Source organism: Dryobates pubescens, chromosome 32, assembly GCF_014839835.1.
Source record: "Dryobates pubescens isolate bDryPub1 chromosome 32, bDryPub1.pri, whole genome shotgun sequence".
NCBI lineage: Eukaryota > Metazoa > Chordata > Aves > Piciformes > Picidae > Dryobates > Dryobates pubescens.
This window is the reverse complement of record NC_071643.1, coordinates 3,289,735-3,311,218: the sequence shown is the minus strand read 5'-3', so window position 1 is coordinate 3,311,218 and position 21,484 is coordinate 3,289,735. Positions and strand designations below refer to the sequence as shown.

Below are 21,484 nucleotides of genomic sequence, written 5' to 3'. Positions count from 1 at the left end.
AGCTCTGAGGTGCCCCTGGAGCCTTCTCCTCTGCAGGCTGCACAGCCCCAGCTCCCTCAGCCTGTGCTCCCAGCAGAGCTGCTGCAGGCTTTTGATGACCTTTGTGGCCTCCTCTGGCCTCTCTCCAGCAGCTCTGTGTCCTTCTTGTGGTGGGGACCCCAGAACTGGAGGCAGGATTGGAGGTGAGGTCTGAGCAGAGCCCAGGGGCAGAATCCCCTCTGCTGCCCTGCTGCCCACACTGCTCTGGCTGCAGCCAGCACACAGCTGCCTGCTGGGCTGCAGGAGGGCACTGCTGGCTCCTGGGGAGCTGCTCAGCAACCAACACCCCCAAGTCTCATTCTTCAGGGCTGCTCTCAACCCACTCTGCACCCAGCCTGGATCTGTGCCTGGGCTTGTCCTGACCCAGCAGCAGAACGTTGCCCTTTGCCTTGCTGAACCTCATGCAGTTGGCACTGACCAAGCAGCCGACCTTTAAAGGTTCCTCCCCACCCAAAGCGTTCTCCGATTCTTTGGCTCTGTGCTGCACAGCTTCTTGCTGTGTGTAAGCAGCAGAAGGAGCTGTTGAGCAAGGAATGGTTTTCCACGGCCCAGCTCCTCACACGGTGTGTAATTAGCAAGCTAATTTGTGATGCTGACGCAGGGATCACTTTCATTCCTGTGACAAAGGAACAAAGGTCCTCTCCCTCAGCCGAGCCAAAACGGAATCTTCGGATGACAGCTGTCTCCCAGATAGTTATGAGGTCCTCACGACTGATTCCCAGTGCTTGAAGGAATGTGGTTGGCCCTTGAAGCTGTGTTTCTCCGCTGGGGAGGGTTGCTGGAGGAAGCACTGCAGGATCCAGCCATGGGGTGCAGAATGAAACCCAACCGGTGGGGCTGTAGGCTCCCTCGGGTTCACACCCCTGGGCTGGCTCAAGGCTGCTTTGGATTTTGCACTTAATGGCACATTGGTGTCCACCCTGGCCATAATACCTGGATTCTCAGCATCTATTCCAAAGGTTGAGCATTTACATGGGTTACTTTGAGATGAGCCTGCCACGATGACAGCTGCTGCCCCATTGCCTGTGCTTAGCAGAGCAAGGCTTTGCTCGTTCCCCACTGGCTCAGCTGCTGGGTTTTGCTGGGCTAATGTGGTTTCCAGGCCCCATTTTCACAGCAGGGATGCATTTGGAACCAACTCAAACTCTCCTGCAGTATGAAAGATGTCTAATGGAAGGCAGGCAGCAACAATCACTGTGCTAACAGACTGCTCCAAGCTACTATGGAGCATCTTCTGCTCTTGAGGGTACTGAGCAGAGGCCTGGATTTGGACAGTGTACAGATACTGGTCCTTGGCAGCTGAAGCAACAATGAGCACTGGTGGCTGGGAGAGTGATTTGAGCACTTGCTGGCTTGAAACCACTTTATTGCACTGGGCAATCCCACGGTCTGACTGCAAGCTGCCACCAGGGAGACACAAGTTTCACACAAGTCACTGTCCCCTGGCTGTACCTAGTTCATCAAGGTGATAATTATAAAGAAATAGGGAAGTAGTTGATGGTAGTGAGCAGGATTCCCCAGGGGTTTATGTTTGCCTTATCTTTAATGAAACATAAAACTCAACAGAATTAAAAGAAGCCATTACCATACCTCACATCCTGGGTCCAGCTTTGGGTCCCTCACTCCAAGAAGGACATTGAGGGGCTGGAGCAGGTCAAAAGAAGGGCAACAAAGGTGAGGAAGGATCTGGAGAACAGGGCTGGTGAGAAGCAGCTGAGGGAACTCAGGTTGTTCAGCCTTGAGCAAAGGAGTCTGAGGGAAGACCTTCTGACTCTCTCCAACTGCCTGAAAGTAGGGCTGGAGCCAAGTGGGGCTTGGGCTCTTCTCCCAAGGAAGCAGTGATAGGACAAGAGAAAATGGCCTCAAGTTGCACCAGGGAAGGTTTAGGTTAGATGTGAGGAACAATTTCTTCCCCAGAAGGGTTGTCAATGTGTGGAAGAGGCTGCCCAGGGCAGTGGTGGAGTCCCCATGCCTGGAGGGGTTTCAAAGCCATGGAGATGTGGTGCTGAGGGCCGTGGTTTGGCGGTGAGCTGGCAGTGCTGGGGTAATGGTTGGTCTCTTCTAGCCTAGATGATGACTTTGTGGTTCTGGAGCTGTTTTCCCTTAGTGGCCACATACTGCTTCCAGCCAGCAGAATGCAGAGCTCAAGGGAGAGTCAGACACAACAAAAAGCCAGGGAGAAGAAATCAGCCAAGGGCCCACAGAAGGATTGTGCTGAGGGATCTCTGTTGTAATGCCAGTGTCCCAGGCATGCCAAGGTACAGTTTGGGAGACCTAGGAAAGCTCTGTGGGCTGAGTCTGACCAGCAAGCTTCAGGCCTGGTGAAGTTTGTGGTAGCAAAGCCATGATTTCATGGCTGCAGCTGTTTGTTGCAGCCACAATGAGCCTTGTGGTTCCTGGAAGCACTCCTGAAGTTGGCTGTTCACTCAGCATCATACTAATTAATGCATGCTAATGAAGTGCTACATACCTCTAGGATTTAAAGCAGTTATCAGCCTTACACACAACAGCTGTCAGGAACTTGGTTGCTTCTCAGAGCTGGATGCAAGCATCAGACAGAAAAAGGCTTAAACCATTAAGTTTATGTAGCTCATGATCTTTGGGGGGGGGGGAAGCAAAAAATGAGGGAAATAATAGTTAATGATGTTTCTGTGTGACTTGGATGATAACAGAAGTCCAAAAGAAGTGGGAGCTGCTTGGACAGCACATAGCTGAACCTTGGCTGAGAGGCAGCTTGTTGTATTTTTCACCCAAAAGGCAGCTTATTCTATTTTCCCCTCAAATTTTCAGGCCAGCTTTGTGGTTTGCCAATTCCTTTTCAACACCCTTCTTCCATCTTTGACTGTTCCCATCAGCTGTCACACTCTCGGAGGTGGGGAGATGGATTCTGTCAGTTTCTAGACCCCCAGGCTGCCAGCTGGCTGGAAATCACTTGGGCTCATCTGCAGCTCAGGCACCGGGCTGCAATGTTTATGTTGCAGCAAACTTCTGCTCACACAGTCACAGATTGTAATTCTCAGTGCTTATCAGATAGCAGACAACCTGCAACTTACAGAAATGGGGCACAGAAAGACAGTATGTGGTTGGACTGCCACAGACTCACAGAACCACAGCATGGTACAGATCAGAAGGGATCACCCAGTCCAAGCCCCTGCTCCAGCAGGGCACCCCCAGCAGCTTGCCCAGCAGCACAATGCCCAGGGGGGGTTGGAAGCTCTCCACACCAGGAGACTCCACAACCTCTCTGGGCAGCCTGCTCCAGGCCTCCAGCACCCTCACACCAAACAACTTTCTCCTCCTCTTCACATGGAACCTCCTGGGTTTGTGCCCACTGCCCCTTGTGCTGTCCCTGGGCACCACTGAGCAGAGCCTGGCCCCAGCCTCTTGCCCCCCACAGCTCCTTTGTCTCTTGCTGAGCATTGCTCAGCTGCCCTCTGGGGCTGCTCTTCTGCAGGCTCTCAGCCCCAGGGCTCTCAGCCTTAGCTCCTGACAGAGCTGCTCCAGGCCCCTCAGCAGCTTTGCAGCCTCCCCTGGACTCTCCCCAGCAGTTCCCTGTCTCTCTGGAACTGGGGAGGCCAGACCTGCCCCCAATACTCCAGCTGTGGCCTCACCAGGGCAGAGTATTGGTGGGAGAGAACCTCCCTCAACCTGCTGGCCACACTCTTCATCATGCACCCCGGACACCATTGGCCTTTTTGACCCCAAGGACACCTTGCTGTCTGATGGTGACCTTGTTGTCCCCCAGCACTCCCAGGTCCTTCTCTGAGGAGCTGCTCTCCAGCAGGTCTCCCCTCACCTGCACTGGTGCAGGAGGCTCTTCCTGCCCAGCTGCAGGACCCTACCCCTGCCCTTGTTGAAGTGCCTGGCAGGGTCACTCCAGCCCCTGAGAGGCGGCCAGCGGCTGCCGAACGCTGTCCGCGGTGCTCGCTGCGGAGGTGCTGGGCCGGCTGTAACGGAGCCGGCCGCGCTGCTCCGCCTGCCGCCCTGACACCGACCTGCCCCCGGCACGGACCCCGCCGCGCCGCCGCCGCCTCTCGCCGGCTGCTGGCCGTTGTCTGTTGCCGGTAGCCAGTTGCCGGTAGTCACAGAAGCATAGAAGCATAGAATCAATAGTCGGTTGCCTCTTGTCGGTAGCCAGTAGCCCGTTATCGGTAGCCGGTAGCCAGTCGCCGGTTGCCCGTTGTCGGTACTCGGCAGCCAGTAGCCGGTTGCCCGTTGTCGGTCGCCGGTGGCCGGTTGCCCGTTGTCGGTAGTCGGTCGCCGGTGGCCCGTTGTCGGTCGCCGGTGGCCGGTTGCCCATTGTCGGTAGTCGGTCGCCGGTGGCCCGTTGTCGGTAGTCGGTCGCCGGTGGCCGGTAGTCGGTCGCCGGTGGCCCGTTGTCGGTCGCCGGTGGCCGGTTGCCCGTTGTCGGTAGTCGGTCGCCGGTGGCCCGTTGTCGGTCGCCGGTGGCCGGTTGCCCGTTGTCGGTAGTCGGTCGCCGGTGGCCGGTAGTCGGTCGCCGGTGGCCCGTTGTCGGTCGCCGGTGGCCGCCGCACTACGACTCCCAGAAGCCGCCGCGCCCTCCCGCGCTGGCCGCCGGTGCCTGTAGTCGCTCGGCGGGGGCCGGGCGAGGAGGCGGTGGCGGCCGCGCTCCGCCCCGGGGGAGGGACGGCGCAAGGCGCGGGGGACACGGGAGACAGGTATCCGGCGGTGGCCCTGCCCGGCACCTCCTCGCTGCGACCGGGCGCTGTGCTCCGCGACGCGGCGGGGCGAGCGGCGAGAGCGGCGGAGCGCGGCGGCCTCCCGCGGGGCCCGCAGGCGGAGCAGCGGCCTAAGGGCGCCCGCAGCGGGGCTCCGGCGCTCCAGGGGGGGCCGCGGCCGCTGGAGGTGCGGCACCGGCGGAGCCTTCTTTTGCACAGACGAGCACAACCGAGCCGAGCCGAGCCGGCGGGGCCGGGACGAGTCCGGTAGCCGGCAGCGGCGGAGCGAGGAGCGGCGCACACACACCCCCCCCCCCGTAGGAGGGAGCGGCGGGGAGCGGCGGGGAGCGGGGCTCGGCGGTGCCCGCCCGCCGGCTGCGCCCCGCTGGAGCATGCACTGAGTGGCTGCCTCGGCTCGGAGCCTTCCCTGCCGCCGGCGAGCGCCTTGCATGGTGTGGGGCTACCCGGTCGCGATAATAAATGATAGAGGATACAATGACTTTGCTGTCTCTGCTGGGTCGGATCATGCGTTACTTCTTGCTTAGACCGGAGACCTTGTTCTTGCTGTGCATCAGCCTGGCCCTGTGGAGTTATTTCTTCCACACGGATGAGGTGAAAACCATTGTGAAGTCCAGCAGGGATGCGGTGAAGATGGTGAAGGGCAAAGTGGCCGAGATCATGCAGAATGACAGGCTCGGGGGGCTAGACGTGCTGGACGCAGAGTTCTCCAAGACGTGGGAGTTCAAGAGCCACAACGTGGCTGTCTACTCCATCCAAGGCCGGAGGGATCACATGGAGGACAGGTTCGAAGTGATCACCGACCTGGTGAACAAGACTCACCCCTCCATCTTCGGGATATTTGATGGGCACGGAGGAGAGGCAAGTGCTCAGCTCGGGGCGGGGGGGAAACTAAACCAAGGGGGTGGCGGGGAGGATGGTTACAGGGCAAGGAAGGGTGATGTTCACACCCACCAGGTTTCTGTGGTTATCTTGAGACGTTGTCTGGGGGGATTTCTTTTCTGGAGGAGTCGGGGGCGGTTTCTAAATAAGGATTAAGAAATATGCCATTCCCTTCATCTCTGTTTTCCCCTTCCATCCCTTCGTCCCTCTCTTCCCCCCCTCCCTTCGTCCCTCTCTTCCCCCCCTCCCTTCGTCCCTCTCTTCCCCCCCTCCCTTCGTCCCTCTCTTCCCCCCCTCCCTTCGTCCCTCTCTTCCCCCCCTCCCTTCGTCCCTCTCTTTTCCCCTCCTTTCATCCCTCCCTTCGTCCCTCTCTTCCCCCCCCTTCCATCCCTCCTTTCGTCCCTCTCTTTCCTCCCCTTCCATCCCTCCCTTCGTCCCTCTCTTCCCCCCCTTCCATCCCTCCCTTCGTCCCTCTCTTCCCCCCCTTCCATCCCTCCCTTCGTCCCTCTCTTCCCCCCCCCTTCCATGACCGGCATGGTATGGTTGTGTTTGTAACCCCGCTGCCCTTTACAGTAGTAAAGGTTTAATTGAAGTCGGAGCCGTTGGATGTGGCTCTGACGTGCGTGGAATAACGATAACGAGCACAAACTCCCCGGAGTCATCTTTTGTTACAGCCAAGTGTGGTGTGATCCGATTTTGGCACGGGGCTGTTCCTCCGGCTCCTGTCAGCAGCGGGTAGCGAGGAGCCCTGCGTGTGTGCAGCCCTAAAGGCAGCGTGTGCGAAACTTCTCCTCCCAGCAGTTCACTCGAGTGGGGGCCAGCGAGTTGCAGAGTGTTGCGTTCGTGAATTGCAGGCAGTTTTGTAGTCGTTACAACCCTGCTGTCATGCTTGTCCCCTTCCCTCTCCCCCAGAGGAAGAGCAGCAAAACTCGGTTTGAAACTTTCTGGTCTTCAGCCTCTCGGCTGCTGTGGTCGTTGCTGGGGCTTGGTTGGTTTGTTTGTCTAGGCAGGGCGATTTCCTTCTGTGCTGCGTAATTAGCATTGCAGCCGAGGGGGATGCTTGGCTTTTCTTTCAGATGACAAAGGTGGAAACTCCAGCTGCCTCCTGGCTGAGGGTTGCGCTGCTGTCGTGTACAGCACAAAGCACGCGTTTCGTAACGGGGGAAAGGGACAAAGAATTTGTCCTTGTGTGACAAATCAGCTCCAGCAAGCATTGTGCTGGCCGTGAGATAACCGTAGGGCTGTGGCTGGGCTGGTGGAAGCTGCAGAGAAATGGGGAAGTTTTTCACGGGAGCACTCCTGCCAAGCGGCAGGGGTAGGGCAGCGAGGGAGCTGGCGTCTTCCTCCAGCTGCTTTCACGGATCAGGGAGTCAAGAGCGCTTCCTAGAAGAGCATTGGCAGTGACCGGACACTAATGGAGCACAAGGGTGGCAGCTGTTGTCCCTCTGAACCTGTGAGCGCCGCCTGAAAATTCCAGGCCTTAGGCACAGAATCAAAAAGCTGCTCCCCTGCTGCCTGCAGGCTCATGAAGGGAGGCAGCTGTCTGTCCTGCTGCTGTCTCAGGGCGTTTTGCCCCCTGAAAATACTGCAGACGCTGTGGATGTTGAAAGTCATCAGCTTCCCGAAGCCAGTTTTCCTTTCTGTGCCTGATTTCAGCTGGGGCACAGCTCTGCCAGCTTCCCCTGGCAGAGCTGTGGCCGTTGACTGTCCCTTGGCCTTCGAGGAACAGAGGTAGAAATGTTTGTGTGTCAGCAAGCGGTGCACATCTCCTGGAGGAATAATAGCTGCCAGCAGTGGGTTTGGTACGTCTGGCTCTTGTGTTCAGAGCCTTTGGACAGAAGGTGCCTTGTGCTCTGCCTTCTTCCCCTTTGCTGACTCCTGAGAGTTTTCCTTGTCTGAGGCTGATCAGCCAAAAGCAGGTTTGCAGAAATACCTGTGTGATGTTCTCAAAGAGCATTCTGAGGTGGTTAAGGGTAGAGATGTGCTGGGCACTCGTGGGCTTGGGTGCTGTGAGATGCCATCTGATTTCTTTCCTCTAGTTTTCTCTCTGTCTGGCTTGCCCTGCGCTCGACTGCCGACTCGGGACGTGAAATAACCCCACACTAGCGCTGACAACGAGCGTGCCCTGGGTTGGTTTGGCTCGTGGTGGAGCATGGAATTTCAGCTGTGAGAGAGCTTAGTGTGGCTCTTGGAATTCCATCTATGAGATACATTAATGGATCTGTGGGAAGCTCGTTTGGCTTTTGCGTTCTGGTTCCTCAGAGAACTTGCTCTAATTGATTCAGCAAGCAAAATAGGAGGCTTTTACGTAAGAGAGCTTCTCGTTCTGAAAAGGTTAGCAGGACTCACACTAAAACTGACTAAAATAATCATAGAATCAGCCAGGTTGGGAAAGACCTCAGAGATCATCAAGTCCAACCTATTCCCTAATACCTAACACCTCCTGACAACTGAACCGTGGCTCCAAGTGCCACATCCAAGCCTGTCTTGAACACCTCCAGGGGTGGTGACTCCACCACCTCCCTGGGCAGCACATCCCAGTGGCCAATCACTCTTTCTGGGAAGAATTTCTTCCTAACATCCAGCCTAAACCTCCCCTGGTGCAGCTTGAGACTGTGTCCTCTTGTTCTGGTGCTGGGTGCCTGGGAGAAGAGACCAACCCCCACCTGGCTACAACCTCCCTTCAGGGAGTTGCAGAGAGCAAGAAGGTCTCCTCTGAGCCTTCTCTTCTCCAGGCTAATAAAACCATAGCACAAAACTGTATCTAACATCTCTTCCTGACCTCTTGAATGAAATGCCCAGATGGACTTGGTGACCTTTATCCTTGCAAAAATAGATGCCTAATCAGCAGGGGACATCACCAGCCTTTAGTTGGAGATTTTATGTTAAACTGATCAGAAAAGCATCAGCTGTGTGCTGGGCATGCAGCACAAAATAAACTGGGGGGAGGGCAGAAACCAACCAAACACAAACCAGGTTTTCATCCCAGAAGGGTTTGTAGTTTTGAGTAGAAAAGAGAGGAAGGAAAAGGCAAAGCAAAACTTAATGCTCTTATTTAACCCCTAGTGAACCTCAGGTCTGTTTGAAGTGGGTTTCCTGGTTTATTTTTGTGTGCTTTTAAGAGGAATGATTGTGTGGAAGGTTTCTACCTACCTGTGTAGCAGAGCCTTTCTGAAAACTCAGTTGTCCCTGTGGGCTGCCATTAGCTTTCTGTGTTTAAGGAACAATGCACTGCTCATCTCTGCAGTGGTGTGTGGAACAAACTGGTCTGTATGGGGGGAGGGAAACCCTGCTTTCCCAAACAGGCAATGCCACAAAGGAGATGCTGGATGAACTCCTTCCAGCTGTATTCGAGGGAGTGTGTCTCCATTAATTACTTCCTGCCATCCCCTGGTGAAGTGGCAGGGTAGAGGAGCACGATTCAGGTGACATCAATTACTGTGCAGTGCTAATTCATGAAGGTTTCTGGGGTCTGCTTCGGTGTTGCCAATGCTTTGCATAAATTCCACTCTTCTGTTGTGCCCTTCCCTCTTCTGTCTCACATTTTTAGCCCAAATGGGTTGGCAGCCATTTACTTCCATTCTGTGGCTGCCTCGATGAGGAAGCAATAAGGGGGGGGTGGAAAATAATTCTCAGTGCTAAAATAGGTGGTGTGCTGCTGTGTTGGTTCTGGGAGGCAAGGATCATCCAGAGGTAAAACTCAATATGTGGAGGGGAGTGCAGTCTGCCTTTGATAAAGAGTTGGTTTGAGTCTGTAATAATGATGATGATGATGATAAATAAATCCTAATTGTGATATTGGTATTAATAATCATGGTGGTGATAATGATTATAATGATGGTGGTGATCATGATTGTAACAATGCTAATAATAGTGATGATGATAATAGTAATATTATTAATACAAAGCAGGACAGGTAGAGGGCACAGAGGTAGACTTAGAAAGAACTTTCTGTCTGTTGTCTCAATGAATGGCTTTGGCCCAAAGGAGTCTTCAGAGTGATCCAACCTTGTGTCAAAAGAATAGAGAAGGTGGTATTGGTCTGGTCTCTCATCAGCTTCTTTATGAGGCTCAAAGGTGGCTTGACTGGTTCTGTTATTTTGGAGGTTTTCCCCTTCCCTTTCCTTTATTTAGAAGTTTACAGGCTGTCTAGACTGGAGAAATGGAGAAGTGTCAACCTATCTAAATGCTGAAATAGCAAACAATGAGCTTGGAAGCTGAGCCAAGGAAAGGGTGGGTGCTTAATCAGGATCCCAGCTTGGTGGGAGTTGGAAGGGACCTCTGCAGATCATCCAATCCAACCCCCCTGCTCCAGCAGGGCACCCCCAGCAGCTTGCCCAGCAGCACAATGCCCAGGGGGGGTTGGAAGCTCTCCACACCAGGAGACTCCACAACCTCTCTGGGCAGCCTGCTCCAGGCCTCCAACACCCTCACACCGAAGGAGTTTCTCCTCCTCTTCAAATGGAACCTCCTGGCTTCCTCTTTGTGCCCCCTGCTCCAGGGCTCCATCAGCCCACACAAAAGAGGTGTGGCTTTTTTTTTTTCCCTTAAAATGATTTAACTCTTTTAACCAGCAGTAACAACCAGGTTCTTTCCTCACATCTGTAAGGTTTAAGCACTCAGCTGAATGAGATCTCAATATTAGACAAGAACAAAGTAGCTCGGTCGCCATCTGCAGTTTTATGGTTATGGCTCTGTGGCATATCATTGGTTTTTCCTAACCCTGTGAAGTGCAGCCTTTAACAATAATGCTAAGTAATAGCTGGTGCCTTCTGTAGTGCCTCTGCTCCTTTGCAGTCATAAAGTGGTGTGGATAACGATGGTGGGAAATTAAAGCCCAGTAACTGTCTCGTAAAAACTGCCTTGCTCCTTTTATTTGCCTCGGCCTCCTTCGGCAAGGAGGATGGCAAAGCTCCTGTCCCTCACGCTCAGTCACTGTGGAGCGTTTCCCTTGGCATGGTTAGGCTTCAGAGCTGCTGATGTAGTGTTTCAGGATGCCAAATACACCACCTGAGTTTTTGTCTCCATAGCAAAGGGGGAAAGATGGGGGAGCTTAAACGTGGAGGGAAGGGCTTGGCTGTAGAAACGGTGACTGCTTGCAAGCACAGACACAGAACGCTCCCTGTTCTGTGACACCAAGTTAGGAGCAGATGTTGGTCAGTTAGAGGGTGGAAAGGCTCTGCAGAGGGACCTCGACCGACTGGACAGATGGGCAGAGTCTAATGGCGTGGCATTTAACAAGTCCAAGTGCCAGGGGCTGCACTTTGGCCACAGCAACCCCATGCAGAGCTGCAGGCTGGGGTCAGAGTGGCTGAGAGCTGCCAAACAGAGAGGGACCTGGGGGTGCTGATTGACAGCTGCCTAAACATGAGCCAGCAGTGTGCCCAGGGGGCCAAGAAGGCCAAGGGCATCCTGGCCTGTATCAGGAATAATGTGGCCAGCAGGAGCAGGGAGGTCATTGTGCCCTGTGCTCAGCACTGGTTAGGCCACACCTTGAGTCCTATGTCAAGTTCTGGGCCCCTCAGTTTAAGAAGGACATTGAGAGACTTGAAGGTGTCCAGAGAAGGGCAACAAAGCTGGGGAGAGGCCTTGAGCACAGCCCTGTGAGGAGAGGCTGAGGGAGCTGGGGTTGCTTAGCCTGCAGAAGAGGAGGCTCAGGGGAGACCTTCTTGCTCTCTACAACTACCTGAAAGGTGGTTGTAGCCAGGAAAGGGTTGGTCTCTCCTCCCAGGCAGGCACCCAGCAGCAGAACAAGAGGACACAGTCTCAAGCTGTGCCAGGGGAGGTTGAGGCTGATGTTAGGAAGAAATTCTTCCCATAAAGAGAGATTGGCCACTTGGATGTGCTGCCCAGGGAGGTGGTGGAGTCACCGTCCCTGGAGGTGTTCCAGAGGGGATTGGATGTGGCACTTGGTGCCATGGTGTAGTCATGAGGTCTGTGGAGACAGGTTGGACTTGATGATCTTTGGGGTCTCTTCCAGCCTTAGCTGTACTGTGATACTGTGCCACAGGACCTTGAAATCGCTGGCAGGAACTCTTGGCTGAAGTCTCTGGTTACTGATTAACTGGCAGGGAGAGAGAGAAAGGGAAAGGACAGGAAGAAGATAAGGATGAGAGTCCTTCAGAAGCTTGTGTGACACTATGCCAATGTGACTGCTGAGGTGGGCCTGGAGGAAAGGGCATCCTGCCAGCCCTGTGTATTGAAATGCAAGCGTTGGAAAGCAGGATGAAGCCCTCCCTGATGCACAGGGCAGAACTTGCTGTCCTCTGCAGGCCTGCTGCAAGAAAGCAGGTTAGGGTGGGAAGGGAACAGCTGAACTGCTGAGTGTGTGGATTGTCCTCCTGCTGTGAAGGTGAGAGTCTCAGGGAGCAGGGCCAGAGAAGGGCAGTGAAGCTGGGGAAGGGTCTGCAGAACAGGGCTGGGGAGGAGCAGCTGAGGGAGCTGGGGATGTTCAGCCTGGAGAAGAGGAGGCTGAGGGAGACCTTCTGGCTCTCTGCCACTCCCTGAAAGGAGGTTGGAGTCAGGTGAGGGCTGGTCTTCTCCCTAGGATCAGGTGATAGAAGGAGAGGAAATGGCCTGGAATTGTGTCAGGGGAGGAGATGGGATAACATTTCTTCACAGCAAGAGTGGTCAGGGATTGGCAGAGGCTGCCCAGGGAGGTGGTGGAGTCCCCATCCCTGGAGGTGTTCAAGAAGACTGTGGCCATGGCACTTTGGGACAGGGTTTGATAGCCATGGTTGTGTTGGGTTGCTGGATGCACTCAATCATCTTAGAGGTATGTTCCAACCTTAATCATAGAATCACACAATTGTCAAGCTTGGAAGGGACCTCAAGGATCCTCCAGTTCCAACCCCCTTGCCATGGCCAGGGACATCTCACACTGCAGCAGGTTGCTCACAGCCACCTCCAGCCTGGCTGCAAACACCTCCAGGCAGGAGGCTTCCACCACCTCCCTGGGCAACCTGTGCCAGGCTCTCACCACCCTCTTGGGCAACAACTTCTTCCTCACATCCAATCTCAATCTCCCCACTTCTAGTTTGGCTCCATCCCCCATCACACACAACCCCTCCCCTGACACCCTCCAAAGTCCCTCCCCAGCTTTCTTGGAGCCCCCTGCAGATCCTGGAAGGCCACCAGAAGGTCTCCTGGGAGCCTTCTCCTCTCCAGCCTGCACAACCCCAACTCTCTCAGGCTGTCTCCAGAGCAGAGCAGCTCCAGCCCTCTGCTCCTCCTCGTGGCCCTTCTCTGGACACCTTCCAGCCCCTCCAGATCCTTCCTGGCACAGAGGCTCCATACCTGGCCCCAGAGCTGCAGCTGTGGTCTCAGCAGAGTGGAGCAGAGGGGCAGAATCCCCTCCCTGGCCCTGCTGGCCACACTTCTCCTGCTGCAGTTTTCAATGCTGTGATTAAGTCCTCAGTCAAGGCAAGCAGTTAACCTACCCCCAAATTACCAAACATCAGGATGCCAGCAAGAGCAAGAGAAAACCACTTTTAGTTTCCATCCCATGGCTTAGGTTGGAGGGGACCTCCAGGCCTGCTCATTCTAATTCCAGAGCTGTTCCTCTGCCACTGAAGTACTTAAGCAAACTTAGGGCTGCAAATTTAGCTGTCGTGCTTTTGAGTAAAAGCCCTTAAGGATTAATGGCTTGAAATTTTTATCACACAGAAGAATAAATCAAACAACAGCTTGGAGTTTTTATGGCTTGCTGTAGCCTGGTTGTAAGGTGAACCCTTTGAGGCTCTGCAGTCAGTAAAAGGCAACTGCCGGCCTGGTTTCTCCTTTTAGAGTCATTTCCTTCAGCCTCTGATTTAGAAGCCTGAATGTTTGAACAAATATTTACATAGGTGAGGTCATGTTGATGGGCAAGTCGTAAATTTACTTGTGAATTCCAGCAGGGGCCCCAAATGCAGCCCCAAGTGATCCTCAGGGGCATCTCTGGCATTTTGCTCAGGGTCTCCAAGGTTTGATCCGTGGCTGTCGTGTTTAGGAGGTTGTGATTCCCACCCTGCAAAAATGACTTGGAGTTTTTTAGCTCACAGAATGGTTTGGGACCTTTGCAGGTCATCCATCCCAACCACCCTGCAGTCAGCAGGTTTCTCAAAGCCCCAAACAACCTAACCTGGGATGGTTCCAGGGATGGGGCAGCTCCCACCAAAGCAGGAATCGTGGGCCAGGATCTCACCATCCTCAGCATAAAAAACTTCCTCCTTCTTTCTAGTCTGAGTCTCCCTCTTTCAGTTCAAACCATCCCCCCTTGTCCTCTGTCATCAGGCACTGCTCAGAAGTCTGTCCCCAGCTTTCTGCTCAGCTCCTTTCAGCACTGCAAGGCCACCAGAAGCTCTCCCTGGAGCCTTCTCCTCTCCAGGCTGCACAACCCCAACTCTCTCAGCCTGGCCTCACAGCAGAGGGCTTCCAGCCCTGCCAGCATTGCTGTGGCCTCCTCTGGCCCTGCTCCAGCAGGTCCCTGTCTGTGCTGAGGACTCCAGAGCTGCCCCAGCACTGCAGGGGAGGTCTCAGCAGAGCACAGCAGAGGGGCAGAATCTCCTCCCTGCCCCTGCTGCCCACACTGCTGGGGATCAGCCCAGGACACATCTGGCTCTGGGCTGGTGAGAACTACACTTCATGCTCTTCTAATGCACAAAACTGTGGCTTAACATTGATTAAAATGGCATAAAAATATGTACTTGGGAGTGGGAGCTCCTCTCACTGCCCTTCTCAGCTGTCCCAGTGGTGTAACATTGAGGCCTTTTCCATTCTTGCAGAAACCAAGAAGCCAATTCACATGACATGCAGTCTGCCAGCTCAGCCTGGCTGTGTTTGGGCACCCAGGCAGCACAGGGACTGCCACTGCTTTCATGCAGTCCCTTTGATTCTTCCAGGCTCTGTTGTTCTCGAGTTTCTCGGTCAACCTGAGTAACTCAGGCTGCTCCCTGGCATGCAGAGGGGGTAGAGGATCCTGGGCTGCAGCAAAAGAAGCATGGCCAGCAGATCAAGAAGGGAGATTCTGCCACTCTGCTCTGGTGAGACCTCACCTTCAGTGTTGCAACCAGCTATGGCTCATGCAATACAAGAGAGATATGGACCTGCTGGGGTGAGGCCAGAGGAGGCCACTGAGATGATCAAAGTGCTGAAGCACCTCTGCTGTGAAGCCAGGCTGAAAGAGTTGGTCCAGGGAGACCTTAGAGCTGCATTTCAGTATCTGAAGGGGACCTACAGGAAGGCTGGGCAGGGACTGTTCAGAAGGGGCTGTGGGGCTAGGATGAGAGGCAGTGGTTTGAAACTGGAGCAGGGGAGATTTAGGTTGGACATCAGGAGAAGTTCTGCACAATGAGGGTAGTAAAATACTGGAACAGGCTGCCCAGGGATGTGGTTGAGAGCCCATCCCTGGGAGGCATTCAGGATCAGACTTGATGTCTGTGCAGGCTGCTCTAGTTGGAGGTGTCCCTGCTGCCTGCAGTGGGGTTGGACAGGATGACCTTTGAAGCTCACTTCCAAGCCAGTGCAATCTGTGACTCTGTGCATAGAGGGCAGGAGGGCAGATTGAGACTGGAGATGAGGAAGAAATCCTTTGCAGTGAGGGTGGTGAGACACTGGCACAGGTTGCCCAGGGAGGCTGTGGCTGTCCCCTCCCTGGAGGTGTTCAAGGGCAGGCTGGATGAGGCCTTGAGCACCCTGGGCTGGTGGGAGGTGTCCCTGCCCAGGGCAGGGGGTTGGAACTGGATGATGTTTAAGGGCTCTTCTAACCCAACCCATTCTGCAGTTGTGAGTGTTTGTGTGCCTGCTCTTGCCCCGTGGTCAGCGCTCTGCAGCTTCTCCAGGGCTGGGAGCAGGGAGGGTATCCCACAGGAATGCTCAGACCGTGGGTGTTGGAGTGCCTGACGCTTTTTAACTTGACACCCTGCAGTGAGCAGCACATCCTTGGATCCAGAAGTAATCTCTGAAGATGGATCAAGGCTCAGAAATAAGCAACATCTTCAATGGCTTTAAAATGTGCTGATTTATGCTGCTGAGCCTCTTTAGCACAGCGGTAAAGACCCGTTGGTTGGTCCTGCTTAACCTAGTGTCAATAACAAGCATTGGAATACAGTCTGGGGGCAGCAGGGTTTGATCACTTCCCTTCTGCATGTCAAGAACTTGGTCATTTCTGTGTTTCATAGGGTGAGGGAAAGCAAATGTGGAGTGTTCTGTCACGTGGGGTTAGTTCAGACGGCTCTAGATCCCCGAGTGCCCTGCTTGCAGTAGCTCTTTTGGACCAGAACTGTACTTCTCCTTCCTCCTTGTTGTTAGAGATCTCAATATTTGTGGTGTAAATTGTTCCTCAGAGCTGAGTTTTGGCTTCTGGCAGTTTCACTTTCTAAAGCATCTCCTGGCACAGGGATGCTTTGTTTTGCTGCTGCCGCTGGCTGCAGTTTTCTGCAGCAGTCTTGGCCCTGCGGTGGTTCCTGGCTTCTCATGGCCTGGATCTGGCACTTCAGCGTTTTCCCTTGCTCTCAGGACTCTTCAGCCCTGTCCCTCTTCATCTGACCTGTCTAGTTCCAGAGAGGTATTGCCTTCACAGAACTGCAAGTGGCAGGAGTGCCGCACCTTTCCCCATCCTCAGCAGCCTTTGACCGTGCTGATCTCTTGGGAAGTGGTCCCAGGTGAGACAGGTCAAGTTTTGTCACCAAGAGAGGTGATCCAGAGGTGGCTGCCACTGATGTTTCTTGGGGCTCAAGGTTCAGGGCTTGCTCTTCACTTCAACAGCATAAATCATAGAATCCCAGACTGGTTTGGTTTGCAAGGGACCTTAAATATTATCTAGTTCCAACCCTCTAGTTCCAGACTGTCTTACTCAAGGCCTCATCCAGCTTGGATTTCAACACTTCCAGGCTTGGAGCCTCCACAGCTTCTCTGGACAACCTGTTCCAGTGCCTCACCACCCTCATGGGGAAGAATTTCTTCCTAAGGTCCCATCTGAATTGAGCTGCTTCCAGTTAGAAGCCATCACCCCTTGTCCTACATACTGTTAGATCTGGAAACAGGATCAAAATGCTTCTGTGGTGCCCTTGGCTTTGAATCCATGCCCTTGAAAGGAGAGTTCCCCAAACTAATTTGAGGGCAGCAGCTGCTCTAATTATGCAGAGAGACTCACATGGCTCTAGCTCCACTTCTTCACTGTAAGATTTGTTAAAACCTTCCAGGTTTGGAATGTCTCCAGAAAAGGAAACTCCACAGCCTCCCTGGGCAGCTTGCTCCACTGCTCTGCCACCCTTATGTTTACATGGAACCTCCTGTGTTCCAGTTTGTGTCCATTGCCCCTTGTCCTGTCACTGGACACCACTGAGAGGAGGCCAGGTTGGATGAGGCCTGGAGCAGCCTGGGCTGGTGGGAGATGTCCCTGCCCATGGCTGGGGGGTTGGAACTGCATGACCTTTAAGGTCCCTTCCAACCCAAACCATTCTGTGAATCTATGAGTTGAGGTGAGCTCACCCACCCTTTGGACCCTCCCTATACTGTGCCCCCACAGAACAACCTTCCTCTCCCACACATCCATGGCCCCTGCTGTCCAGGCACTTTTGTCCCCTGAGCATCCCAGGGACCTCGCATTTTGCCGCACTGCCTCCCCAAGCTGTGCTCTGTTTGCCCTCCTCAGCCCCTGGGGAGGTGCTTGTGGGTGTCCTGGGCCCCAGGCAGACCCAGGAGGTGCTGTGCAGCGGTGCTGGGTGCTGAGCCCACATCTCAGGCAGGATGCCAAAGAGCAGCAGTGCTGTGAGCTGCTGTCACACCGAGTGGCACATCCCTGCTGGTCATTGTCGTCTGCACTTTGGCAGGGCTGTGTGCCAGCCCCGGGTTGAAAACCTCTGCAGGAAGGTCAGGAGTGGAGGTCCTGTGCCACCTCCTTTCGCATAGGGAGGAGGTATGAGTGAGGCTCTTTCTTCCTGAAGGGGAGACCTCTCTCTCCTTTGGACAGGAGACCTTCTGACAGGAGATGTTCTCCCCTGAAGGGAGGTAGGAGCCAGTGGGCTCCTCTCCCAAAGAACAGGTGAGAGGACAAGAGGAAATGGCCTCAAGCTGCACCAGAGGTTTAGGCTGGCTACTAGTAAGATGTTCTTTCCCAAAAGGATTGTCAAGCCCTGGAACTGGCTGCCCAGACAAGTAGTCAAGTGCCCATCCCTGGAAGTGTTCAAAAAGCATGTGGATGTGGTGCTGAGGGACATGGCTGAGCACCAGGCTTGGCAGTGTTGGAGAATGCTTGGACTCAAGGATCTTACAGGGCTTTGCCAACCAAAAATGATTCTATGAGTCTTTGGAGAACAGGTTTGGAACTACAGTCTCACAGTATAACTAAGGTTGGAAGAGACCCCAAGGATCATCAAGTCCAACCTGTCACCACAGATCTCATGACTAGACCATGGCACCAAGTGCCACATCCAATCCCCTCTTGAACACCTCCAGGGATGGGGACTCCACCACCTCCCTGGGCAGCACATCCCAATGACGAACGACTCGCTCAGTGAAGAACTTTCTCCTCACTTCGAGTCTAAACCTCCCCTGGCACAGCTTGAGACTGTGTCCCCTTGTTTTGGTGCTGGGTGCCTGCCTGGGAGGAGAGACCAACCCCTTCCTGTCTACAATCAACTTTCAGGTAGTTGTAGAGGGCAATGAGAATAGAATAGAATAGAATAGAATAAACCAGGTTGGAAGAGACCTTCAAGATCATCGCATCCAACCCATCAACCAATCCAACACCACCCAAACAACTAACCCACGGCACCAAGCACCCCATAAGTCTTCTCCTGAACACCTCCAGCGATGGTGACTCCACCACCTCCCCAGGCAGCCCATTCCAATGTGCAATCACTCTTTCTGTATAGAACTTTTTCCTCATATCCAGCCTGAACCTCCCCTGGCACAGCCTGAGACTGTGTCCTCTTGTTCTGGTGCTGGCTGCCTGGGAGAAGAGACCAACATCCATCTGTCTACAACCTCCCTTCAGGTAGTTGTAGAGAGCAATAAGGTCTCCCCTGAGTCTCCTCTTCTCCAGGCTAAGCAACCCCAGCTCCCTCAGCCTCTCCTCACAGGGCTGTGTTCCAAGCCCCTCACCAACTTTGTGGCCCTTCTCTGGACACCTTCCAGCAGCTCAACCTCCTTCCTAAACTGAGGGGCCCAGAACTGGACACAGGACTCGAGGTGTGACCTAACCAGTGCAGTGTACAGGGGCAGAATGACCTCCCTGCTCCTGCTGGCCACACTGTTCCTGATGCAGGCCAGGATGCCATTGGCCCTCTTAGCTGCCTGGGCACACTGCAGGCTCATGTTCAGTTCATGTTCATGAGGTCACCCCTGATCCTTCTCCAGGCTTCCCTACAGGTTCCCTTCAGCTGCTGGCTTCCTAATCAGGTCCACTTCACCACCAGCTTCCACCTTGTTATCAAGGCTCACATTATCATCAGGCTTTGTGTTATCGCCATCAGTGACTCTCTTACTGGGTACCAGTCCAGCTGGAGCGACTAGTTTGGCTGGCTGCTGGCCAGCCCAAGAGATCTGCCAGGCAAAAGAAGGTCATGAAGTTTTAATGACCCTTTTGTCTTTATTAGCCCTGTAGAGTTTCAGTTCACCCTGCAGGTAATGAGACAACGAAGGTGACAGATAAAGCAAGTCCAGGAGGAAAGCTCCCTCGTGGCAGAGGTGTCTGTGATTCTCCAGGCTGTGTCCGTAATCAGTTGGACTGTTTGCTTCTTTTGGGGCTGCTTGTGTGCTTTGCTGCTGGTATTTGAGTTAAAGACTTCAGCTGCTGGTCTTATTGAAGCAGTTTAAAACTTCCTGCCAACGTGTGCAGCTCTCACTGGAAAGCAGCAGAGCTTTAGGACCTGCCCATGTTAGAGCAGGTCACAAGAAAAAGGGTTTGCAGATGTCACAGTAGGAATGAGTGCTGGGGTCAGGGCAAGTGTTGGGGGCTGGGGAGAGTGTGCAGGTTAAATGCTGCCCAGTTACCATCACAGAATGGCTTAGGATGAAAAGGATCACCTGCTCCAAGCTCCCCACCATGCCCAGGGACACCTCTCAGCTGCTCAAGGCCTCAGCCAGCCTGGCCTTCAACACCCCCAGCAAGGAGGCAGCCACAGCCTCCCTGGCCAGCCTGGGCCACACTCTCACCACCCTCCCAAGCAACAACTTCTGCCTCAGCTCCACTCTAACCCTGCTCTGCCTCAGCTTCCAACCATTCCCCCTTGGCCTGGCTCCAGCCCCCCTCAGCAAAAGTCTCTCTGCAGCCTTCCTGCAGGATGCCTTCAGGTCCTGGCAGGCAGCTCTGAGGTGCCCCTGGAGCCTTCTCCTCTGCAGGCTGCACAGCCCCAGCTCCCTCAGCCTGTGCTCCCAGCAGAGCTGCTCCAGCCCTTGGAGCATGTCTGTGGCCTCCTCTGGCCTCTCTCCAGCAGCTCTGTGTCCTTCTGCTGCTGGGGACACCAGACCTGGAGGCAGGATTGGAGGTGAGGTCTGAGCAGAGCAGAGTCCAGGGGCAGAATCCTCTCTCTTGCCCTGCTGCCCACACTGCTCTGGCTGCAGTTATGCCATGAGGGCTGATCTTCAGGTGGCAAATGTGTTCCTGATCTAAGTGACCTATGCTGATCACAGCCTGGAAGTAAAAAGAGCAGAAAGTACTTAAGGCTTTGAAGGTTAGGGTCCTTTGCAGGCCATCACCTTGGGTATTAAACTTCCCAGCAAGGGTTCTCAGGCACAGGCTGCCCAGGGAGGTGGTGGAGTCAGCATCCCTGCAGGGGTTTTAAGAAATGTGTGGACATGGTACCTGGGACATGGTTTAGTGGTGGTAGCTCAGCAGTCCTGGTGGGATTGTGAGCTCTAGGTGAGTGCTTGGACTTGGTGATCTCAAAGGTCTCTGCCAGCCTCTGCAGTTCCATGGTTCTGTGGTGATCTGAAGGGAAGGATCTACCTTTCTTTGCTCTTCTTCCAGAAAAGTGGCTGCTGGGAGGCTGCAGAAGGCTCTGAGCTGAGCTCAGCGCTCCACAGAGAGCAGGCTCCAAGTTGCTGTGTGCTGCCAACAAGAGAAGAAGGAGGAGGAAGTGTTCCTCTTGAGGCTGGGTGCTGTAAGGAGCTGGTGAGAGCAGCCTGGAGTGCCAGCCCTGCTGCCACTGGTACAAACTGATCAGGGCTCCAACGTTGCTGGCTCTCATCACCCCTGCCCTTGCCCCATCCCCAGCTGTGTGAGCAGCTGACATCTCCACCAGCCCATCACAGGACCTGGCTGAACTGCTAACCACAATGCAGTTAGCCAGGGCAGGGCCTGCTGGTGAACAGAAACCAGCACTTAGAATCATAGAATTGTCAGGGCTGGAAGGGACCTCAAGGCTCAGCCAGCTCCAAGCCCCCTGCCATGGGCAGGGACACCTCACACCACAGCAGGTTGCTCACAGCCACCTCCAGCCTGGCTGCAAACACCTCCAGGCAGGAGGCTTCCACCACCTCCCTGGGCAACCTGTGCCAGGCTCTCACCACCCTCATGGGCAACAACTTCTTCCTAATAGCCAATCTCAATCTCCCCACTTATAGTTTGGCTCCATCCCCCATCACACACAACCCCTCCCCTGACACCCTCCAAAGTCCCTCCCCAGCTTTCTTGGAGCCCCCTGCAGATCCTGGAAGGCCACCAGAAGGTCTCCTGGGAGCCTTCTCCTCTCCAGCCTGCACAACCCCAACTCTCTCAGGCTGTCTGCAGAGCAGAGCAGCTCCAGCCCTCTGCTCCTCCTCGTGGCCCTTCTCTGGACACCTTCCAGCCCCTCCAGAGCCTTCCTGGCACAGAGGCTCCAGAACTGGACCCAAAGCTCCAGGTCTGGTCTCAGCAGAGCAGAGTAGAGGAGGAGCATCCCCTC

The 21,484-nt window shown here is 54.5% G+C and overlaps 1 protein-coding gene across 1 annotated transcript in view; it reads left to right on the top strand.

Moving 5' to 3' along the window:
• The first annotated feature begins 5,057 nt into the window (after positions 1-5,057).
• PPM1L (protein phosphatase, Mg2+/Mn2+ dependent 1L) overlaps positions 5,058-21,484 on the top strand; it is a 129,378-nt gene continuing 112,951 nt past the window's right edge. The window contains exon 1 of the mRNA XM_009902087.2: positions 5,058-5,597. Within this exon, the coding sequence (XP_009900389.1) occupies positions 5,199-5,597 (399 nt within the window). The 5' untranslated portion in view covers positions 5,058-5,198. The remainder of the gene's footprint in view (positions 5,598-21,484) is intronic.